The 9,197-nt window shown below is 44.0% G+C and overlaps 1 protein-coding gene across 1 annotated transcript; it reads left to right on the forward strand.

Moving 5' to 3' along the window:
* Nucleotides 1-241: 241 nt before the first annotated feature.
* On the forward strand, nucleotides 242-5,731 carry LOC132243225 (putative hydrolase RBBP9). The gene is made up of 5 exons (XM_006259545.4): nucleotides 242-515; nucleotides 1,871-1,913; nucleotides 2,683-2,788; nucleotides 3,476-3,561; nucleotides 3,843-5,731. Exons 1-5 carry the CDS (start codon nucleotides 405-407, stop codon nucleotides 4,067-4,069), a joined length of 573 nt encoding a protein of 190 aa, XP_006259607.1. The 5' UTR covers nucleotides 242-404; the 3' UTR covers nucleotides 4,070-5,731.
* Nucleotides 5,732-9,197: the final 3,466 nt, after the last annotated feature.

Genomic DNA, 9,197 nt, shown 5'->3' on the forward strand with positions numbered 1-9,197 from the left:
TCTAGGCAGGAAAATAATGTTATCTGTTGGAAAGAATAAAAACAATTGTATTGCGGTAATGCCGAGAAGCCCCCGTCACGTACCCGGACTCTATTATGCTAGGCTCCGCACACGCACACGTAACAGAAAAATGGAAAGAAGAAATCAAATTAGCAGTTATCTTTGATCATTGCAATGTGATTTTATTTGCTGTGTAGAATATCTAGACTCACAAAGCTGACCTTCATTTCAGAAAGAAGCTGGTCAACAACACCCATGCACCCACTCTGCTGCAACCCTGTTTCAATTTTTTTTTTAAACAACAAAACTACAACTCCCAGGATGCCTCTTTTCCGCCTTAGCTCCCAGCTGCCCCCTTCCAGGTTTGGAACAGCGTTTCTCCGGCTGACCTGTGCTGTAAAGCCATGTCCCAGACGCAGCTTTCTCCCAACAAAGCTGTTATAGTCCCTGGGAATGGGGCAGGCAATGTGGAGATATCTAACTGGTATGGATGGGTACAGAAACAGCTAGAGAAGGTGAGTGTGGCTAAAGGTTTGATCCATCTTCGGTTCAGATTTCTTTCCTCTCAGCTCTTCAGAACACCCCCTTACCGAGACCTGGTTCCTCTTCCTAGTCTCTCATTTGTGTTCTGTCTCATACAGATATACATTTAGTATATGAAGCCCCAGGCGGAAATGTTTGGGGTGGAGAATACTTGCTGGTTGTAGAGCCACGTAAGGTTCTTGAACAATTCAAACGATTTGGAACTGATCTGGCTAATTTGACCTGGAACATGAAAAAGTGTCCTTAAAAATAAAATATATATATCTACATATCTAAACTGTTGCTATAAATCTACAGCTGGCAGATGGGCTGTAGAAAAGGGGGGAGGGATAACCCCTGCTTATAAAGCAAAGAGACAAAGTAGCTTTAGAGAGTGTATTGTTTTCCTTATTGTTTAGAGGAGACCATATTCTATACTTGTATTCTAACACTGAACTTCAGGGTTAGAAAGAAGTGACTTTTATTGTATAGCTTTTTTTTATTCTATAACACCCTTCTACCAGGCTCTGCCAGAGCTTCCTTTTCTCCCCCCAGGAAACAAACCTGACATAGCTGCATTAGTTGAGAGGAGGATACATGAAGGACTCAGTGTGCTGCTTTATTGATCCTGTAGGAATTCTCACTTGTCTGGATGGTTTAATGACAGCAAGACTCCCTGTAATTCCACTCAGGGATTTCTATTATACAGTGCAGCCCATCAGAGCCACAAGCCTTCGCTGGGAGGAGAAAACCAGTACTAGAAATAAAGAAATGACTTTAGTGCAGGGGCAGGCAATTATTTTGGGCAGAGGGCCACTTACTGAGTTTTGGCAAGCAATCAAGGGCCGCCCAGGGCAGATAAATATTTTCTAAAGTTTTTAGGGGCCCCACAGGACAGATAAAATGGCCTGGTGGGTTGCATCTGGCCCGTGGGCCACATTTTGCCCACCCCTGCTTTAGCGAGAGGCAAGCCCGTGAGTGTACAGATTGGTCACCAAGCAGTGGTATACCTTATAGCAAATACAAAAGAGGATCCCCATAGTTAAAACTGGGACTACGAGTAGAACTTGTAATAGCTCTCAAAAGAGAAGGAACTTTTAAAGTACAGCTAGTAACATGTCATTATTCTTAGGGTTTCCAATTAAAGTGCTATGTGAACACTAACTGCAATTTCTCCTTGCCTCTGTGACACTGTCATGCACCACAAGAGCTCAGAATTTCACTCTGAACCATGCAGATTGATAATATGGAAAACCCACTAGAGGAAAAGGGCAATGCAATAGTCATCTAAACTTTGCTTGCTGTGAAACTGCACTTCAGAGTGCAGTCATTATTCTTCTTCCGACAGATGCCTGGTTTCCAGTGTTTACTTCGAAATATGCCCGATCCAAGTAAGTCTTTTCTTTGCTTGTGTTCCATTCTCTTGCCATATTCTGCCTCTTCAGTATTTCTAGAAAATAAATACAAGCCTGCTTTATCTCAGCAGATGGCTTAATGCTTGAGGGGTCACTGCTCCATGTGAGGAACAGTCTTTCCCCAAGGCCGCATGGAGAGCCACAGCACACAACCTGGCTGCTCAAAATCTTTATTGGAAAGAGAGCTGTGGATGCTGATGTCAATGCTATGTTAGGCCAATTATTGTCCAGGGACATACAGGCTTGCCTAGGCCTTACATGCTTCAGATATCCCTCATCCCAGAATGAGATGAAACATACAGAGAGGTCTGGGTGGAAGGGATCATGCTGGCTGATATTCCAGATTTCTGCTAGGAATTCAAGAAAAACTCAAAAAAAGATCCTAGTCTTGGGCCAGTTTTTAGTGGACTGATGTCCACAGCATCCAAACCACCATAACAGGCGGCAGCCTTATCCAAGAGAGACCAATCCCTAGAGACATCACTGACAGCCAAGCACTAGCAGATATTTGTGGGGGGGATTTGCACTGCTACAGTGTACACTTCAGCCATTCTGGGGATAAACAGAGGCCTTTAGCCTCCTAAACTGTTAACTTGCCCCCTTTCTAAATGTGCTGAGAACTGGAGAGAGAATTGTTTGAAGACATAATGTGCACACATGCACATACCTCCTAGTCACTATGAACCTCATTCTTTGCCAGACAAGGAGATGCAAAGCAGTTAACTCTCTTCTCTCTGAAAACCAGTTACTGCTCGAGAGAGCATTTGGCTGCCATTCATGGAATCGGAGCTCCATTGTGACAAGCAGACTATCATTATTGGACATAGTTCTGGTGCAGCTGCTGCTATGAGGTATGAGGGAAATGGGGCATGTCACTGCATGTGGCTTCATAGTTTGCAGTCTAATAGAGTGAGTCCTATGTGAACTCCAAGAGCCCAGTTCTGCCTCCTTCGAGTCAATGGCACAACTCACTCACTGATGTCAGTGGGAGTAAACTCCATTTAATGGGATTAGTACTGTGTGTGAGATAAGTAGAATACGGCCCTGTATAAATAGATGGATAGGGATCTTCTATTTGCTGTTAAATGTGGCTGCTCCGAGCTGCATATACAATAACTGTGGCAGGGAGAAATAAGTCACTAAAACACCTGCATATGAATGTAATATAATAGTCTATGTGCAGTACTTCATGACCCACCTTAAAATGCTTTGGGGAGTTGCCTGGGACTGCAGCCCTCTCCATAGTTTTTACATGAACATCAATGCATCTTTGTGCAAAGGAAAGTGTAAGGCCCTTGAATCAGATCCAGTTACTCGCTGTTTTGGTTTTGGCTGTTGCCTGTTTCTCTTCCTCTAAATGAAAAACTGAATCGGAAAAAAATATATTAAAGTGGTTGTTTAAAAGAAAATGAAAAACCTACAGCACAAACCATGTTTGGGAGCACTAGGTTTGTAATGAAGAAGGAGGTATGTTCTGTGTATTAAATAGAAGTATAAAGTATATACGGGCTAGGTCACCAGGTTCCCATTTTTCACAGGTACTCAGAAACTCACCAGGTGTATGCCATTATTTTAGTGTCGGCTTATACTTCTGACTTGGGGGACAACAATGAGAGAGCAAGTGGTAAGTTGACCTAGGCCTGACATCCTCTTACACCAGTTAAGTATAATGGCCTACATTGATTAAAAAGGGACACTTGTCCTTTCACATTCTCCTGTTGCCAAGCCTGGAACTGTATGTTTGGCACTGAGAGGATAATAACATCTTCCCAAGGTGTATTGTGCACCTGTACAGCCACGCAGGCCAAAAAGACATCTTTTTGTACTGGAAATTCACGCAAAATTAAATGCTGAATAGCAGGATGAAACGTTCAGTTCCATGACTGTAGTTTTTGTGCCCTTTAGGATACTTTAACCGACCCTGGCAGTGGGAGAAGATTAAGTCTAACTGCCGTCGTATTGTGCAGTTTGGTTCCACAGACGATCCTTTCCTTCCCTGGAGTGAGCAGCAGGAAGTGGCTGATGGGCTTGCTGCAGAGCTACACAAATACACAGACAGGGGTCATTTTCAGAACACTCAATTCCAAGAGCTAGTCAGTGTGGTCAAGGGAATTTTGGATGGGTCTGCCTGAAACAGGGTCCCCTTATTCCATATCACCTTGCTTTCAGGGATGGAGACTGTACATATTTTTGTAGCAGACATGACCAAGAGCAAAGATTTGCAGCCCTCTGGGAGACAAATGTAACTGAAGGACCATGCGTGGTATAGCAAAGCTATAACCTCTCTGCCAGCACTCCTGGCTGCCATGCTATCTGGTAACTGAGAAAAGCTGTTCATTTAAGAATGGAAAGTTCAAAGAAATGTAATGCAAATAAAATAAGAGTACAGCTAACCCTATGATCAGACCAGACCTTGGTCCATACCTTGGCCTTGCTTCAAGGGAATCTTTCTTTTAATGCCAGTGGGTTTTGGGTCAGGAACTAATATACCATATCACGTCTTGTGGTCCCCAGTTCAGTTTTGCCAGGTGGCTCATGGAGTATGTACCTTCTTTTGTAGAGTCTGTTTGTTTTTACATTGATTCGATTGCACATTTCAACTCCCATGATGATTGTTTACCATCTGTAAAAAAAATCAAAGCTTTTAAATCTCAAGATCCTGTGACTTTTGTTACACAAAGTACGGGTAATTCATTATAAGAGATGGTATGTGTGTCTATTCCAGCACCCATGGTTCAAAACATGAACCTAGTTTGAGAACACAAGACAAGACCATTAGGACTTGTATTCTGACAGACCAAAGAGCCTCACCCAGTAACACCATATAACATTGTGCTTTAGAAGGATAATATTCTGTATTATTCCTGTCAGCATAACTCCTTAGTTTTATTATTTCAAATAAGTAGTAACTAGTTGGTCTGAAAGTTAGCAATGAAATTAAGCAGATGTAATGCCAATGGAGTTACATCAAGTTGCAAAATCTTATCACTTCATACCAGACACTGCTAATATTCATAATTAAAGCAGTCACTTAGACTTGTGAGCCAATCAAGTAAAAAGGGCATCAGACAAAAATCTCAGTACTGCTTTGTACTTAAATAGCTTCCTTTTTAATATGTTATGCAAAGCTGTTATAATATCATCATAAAATATCATAGTCTATATATTTCTTTTGCTTTGAAGAAGTAAATTTCTCACTCAGCATTTTGGAAAGATCAGAAAAGAGTTTTAATGATGTTCTAATTTTCAAGTCACATCTAATACACTGTAACTAAATGTCTTAGATGCACTTTTGCTTAACAGATATATTTGTATTAGGTTTCTTAGGTAAGCTGTAAACACAAAAGCCACTTTGTCAAAGAAGACCATAAAACGCAAGGAGAAAGAAAACAGGACAGTTGCAAGCAACATTCCAAGATGGTGAAAGGAGATAAGAACTCTTCCTTTCCAAAAATGGTAACGTTCACAAAAATATAAAGCCCATTTACTCTACCATCTCCAAGGTTCTAGAAAAAATTGATTCAGTCCAGTTCCCAAAGTCTCAGGTGAAAAAAATGTTTGTTTGAGTGAGCCGTGTATAAAAAGGTGGGGTATAAATTAGAAGAAAAATTGGACAAAATAGTAAATCACAAGAAGTCACTGCTTATCTGTGTCCCATCCTCCTCCTTGCCTCTTCTGAGTCTCTCCAGGTGGTTTTGGTAAGAATCTACATTGCACTGGGTCAGGTAGACAGACATACTGGGATAAGGGTATACTTGTGATTTCAATTGTAAACAGTAAAAGGTTAATCCATAGACCTGTCTCTTGCCTCTTTTATCAGTAGCCAACCTATAAACACACACGTAATCCAAATAAAAGTAGAAACAGGGAGCTCTGTAAGGCTGGTTAACAGGTAAGAAGGATCTACTGATAAGGGTGGGGTACATTTAGGAGGCTTAGAGAGCTTCCCAGGAGAGGTGTACAGGTAATGTAGTCAGTGAGGAAAAAGTGTGGCAGTAGAAGGTAACAAAGGACAGCCTAGGCCAGGGAGTCCTGCAAACACTTCTCAACATTGGAATGGGTATTTGGGCTTTGTGTTCTGTGGCAGATAGTTTGTATTTGAAAACAAACCTGCCCACAAGAGCCTGAAAAGGACCGTGTGGTTGACTGTCATTCCCCACATGTCAAATACATCTACATTGTATTGTGATATCAGTGTTCCTCTCAGCCTGTCCTCAGCCTCTCCGGTTTATTTGTATTCTGTAACACGAACAATTTCAGACTGAAGGACAACAGACTGGCAGGTGGGGCCGTCACCCAGTTACCATATGCCAGAGTTTCGTGACTCAAGAGCCGTAACCAGACATCAGAGATACCTCAGGCAGTCCTCAAGAGTACTGTGAACATAACGTGGTCAGTCTTCTATCAGTGCCTTCTTAGTATTCAGGTTCCTAACAGCTGCACCATGCACTTCTCCGTATGAAATTCCAGCCTCTTGTTTTGAGGCTCCTTCCAATTTGCCAAGGCCCGATGAAACTCTAGTCCTGGCCGCCACAGTTCTGCTATCTGCTCCCAACTCAATATTGTTCATATGCTTTATTTGCATCCTTCCTGAGCCCTCCTCCTTAGCATAAATAAATAAAACATGTAGCTGTGGGTAGCAGGAAAGACCCTGGAGGGAACCCAACTAAAGTACCCTCCCAGTGTAACAGAGAATTGTTCATGAAGACTTGAGGAGGATTTTTCAGCCACTTGTGCCCCTTCCTGCTGCTGCAGATAACATCTGTACTCAACCTCATTAGCTGTCTTATGACATTGTCATGTGGAAATGTGTCAAGCAGCTGGAAGAAGTCAAGTCATATCTGCTCCTTGTCCCTTAATCAAGAGGCTGGTTCTCCTATCAAAGAAAAAGATTACATGGGTTTGACACAATCTTGTCTGAGCAAAACTGTTGGCTGCTTTTACTAGTTTCTTCTTTACTAGACTCTTACACATGGATGGCTTAATGATTTGGTCTGCTCTTTCTGGGAAACTAGTTAGGGAATCCTGTCTGTACTTCCCAGCCTTTTTTAAAGACAGGTACCATGTTTACCCTTCTCCAAGACTCTAGGATATTCCCCGTTCTTCATGTGTTCTCAAATGTAGTTACCAGTGGTTTCATGGTAACTTTAGCTAGATCCTTAATGACACCAAGATAACTTTCATAAAGCCATTCCAACCTTCTCTGAGTCACATGGCAATCACTCACCTTCCCTGTTAATTGATAGTCCTCTGCTTTCCTTTGTCTTCCTCTTCTGTGTCAATTTTGTACACCTCACCACTTCCCTCTCCTCTAAACAAATGCCCCCAACTACTGAGAAGGAGGAGAACAAACTGAGTTCCCCACCTCCAGTGAGTAATGCCTTCAAAGTGCTGTCAACCCCAGACCAGATGGGGCTGGAGAAGAGAAGGGGCATCTGCATCTGGGGTTTGGGTAGAGGGTGGTTCAGAGCTCTGGGACAAGCAGGCAGACATCAGATCAGAGTCAGGATTAGAGATGGTGATAGATGAATAGTTCATCTAGATGAAGAGTTCGAGGAGATCACTAAACAGGCAGACTGAAAAAAAAAAGAGAAGTAAAAAGAAAAGTAGCTGGGCTAGAGTTTGGGAAGGAGAGATGGATGGCTTTGAAATAGTGATATCCCTACACGTGGATAGGGACCAAATTGAAGTGATGAAATGGATGGGCCTGTCCAATAGGTTAAGGAGAATGAACCCCACTTACTTCCCACTAATCTCAGTGGGTGTTTGTACACATGCTCCAGGGGCAGGGTAGGCGGGCACTTTAATTAGAACAGCTCCAAGAGCTACTCTAATTAGAATGCCCACAGGTTTTGTGTATCAGCATCCGCATGATGCAAAATGGCGGCAGAGTGGCTTTAAATAAAGGTCATCAAAGAAGCTTTAGGCACTCCCACCATCATTTTGAGGTGCAGGGATGCTGATACACGAGACATGGAGGCTGCTGGAGACACGCTAAATAGCACTCTCCAGCAGACTCAATCAAGTCTACTCCAACACACTGTAATTACAGCGCAAGAGAGCAGCCTCCCCGCACGTGTACAGACACCCAGTGTGGTGAGACATTCCCCGCCTCCTTTGATCTCCCCTCCCTTCCTCTACAATCCCAGGCTGTCTCTGAATCTACCCTCTCCCTGTCCTTTCTAGCCAGGAGTTCAGGACCCACCCCACCCACACCCCAGAAGGCTTTCTGGCACCAGCCTTGGTGCAGGCACTTGCTCTGGACTTTACAGACTCCACAACCTCTGGGCCATCAAGGAGCAGCTGCAACATGATCCAGCATGGGACACAAGCCACTGGGGTGTCTACATGCTTTGTGCCAGGGCTTTGTGACTCAATAGCCAAACATGGCTCCTAGCAGCGTTGTGGTATGACATCAGAGCCCTACTCAACCAATCCTCCTTCTCTCTTTCCCATTGATTTGGATTTTGATACCTCATTGCATGGGCAACTGGTGCCTTCCGAGTCTGGGAGGGCACCAGATCACCGATGGAGGGGTCCCCCAGCAGCCAATCACTGAGCCAGTGGCGAAACTGGAAGTGCACTTCCAGTGGCGCTTCTGGTTTTGCAGCTGGTGCTTCCAAGGGGTGCATGTGCACCCGTGTGCACTCCCTACGTGTTACCAATGCATCATTGGCTGAGAATCAGCCAATATGAGAACCAGTCTCATAAAGGGCGGTTCTGGCAGGGGGTAGACACATGCTTTCCTAGTGAGAGGTGCTTAGCCCCTATAGCCCCTTTGCAAGGAATGGATCCTCAGCACCCTTGAGATGGAAATGCTGGGAGGCTGACAATGGAGCAGAGCTGCAGGGGAAGAAGTAACTAGAGTCCCAGTGCTAAAGGGAACAGCAGGAAGAGAAGATAACATTTGCTGGAGAGGGGGAGATAGTAAGAGAAGAGACTAAGGTTGTGGGAGGACTGGGCCAGTGCCTGGAGCAAAGATCAGGGTGGACAGAAGAAGCAGTTGTGAAAGGGTGAGGGAAGAAGGCAATTTCTTTAGTGACCAGAGGTCCTGGGTATCCTCAGAGCCCAGGACTAAGCTGAATATGTGGGTAGCTGGCCAGGAGGCCTCCTGGGGATGGAAAGCAAGCAGGGACTCCCCCGCTCAGGGTGTGTTACAAATGGAGAACCTGATCCTGTGTCCAGAGAAGCCTAGAGAGAACCTGTGAACACACTGCCTGGGCTGTTCATCTCATAGGCTGGGAAATGCTGGGACAAGCC

The sequence above is a fragment of the Alligator mississippiensis genome, unplaced genomic scaffold (assembly GCF_030867095.1).
Source record: "Alligator mississippiensis isolate rAllMis1 unplaced genomic scaffold, rAllMis1 scaffold_122, whole genome shotgun sequence".
Taxonomy (NCBI): domain Eukaryota; kingdom Metazoa; phylum Chordata; order Crocodylia; family Alligatoridae; genus Alligator; species Alligator mississippiensis.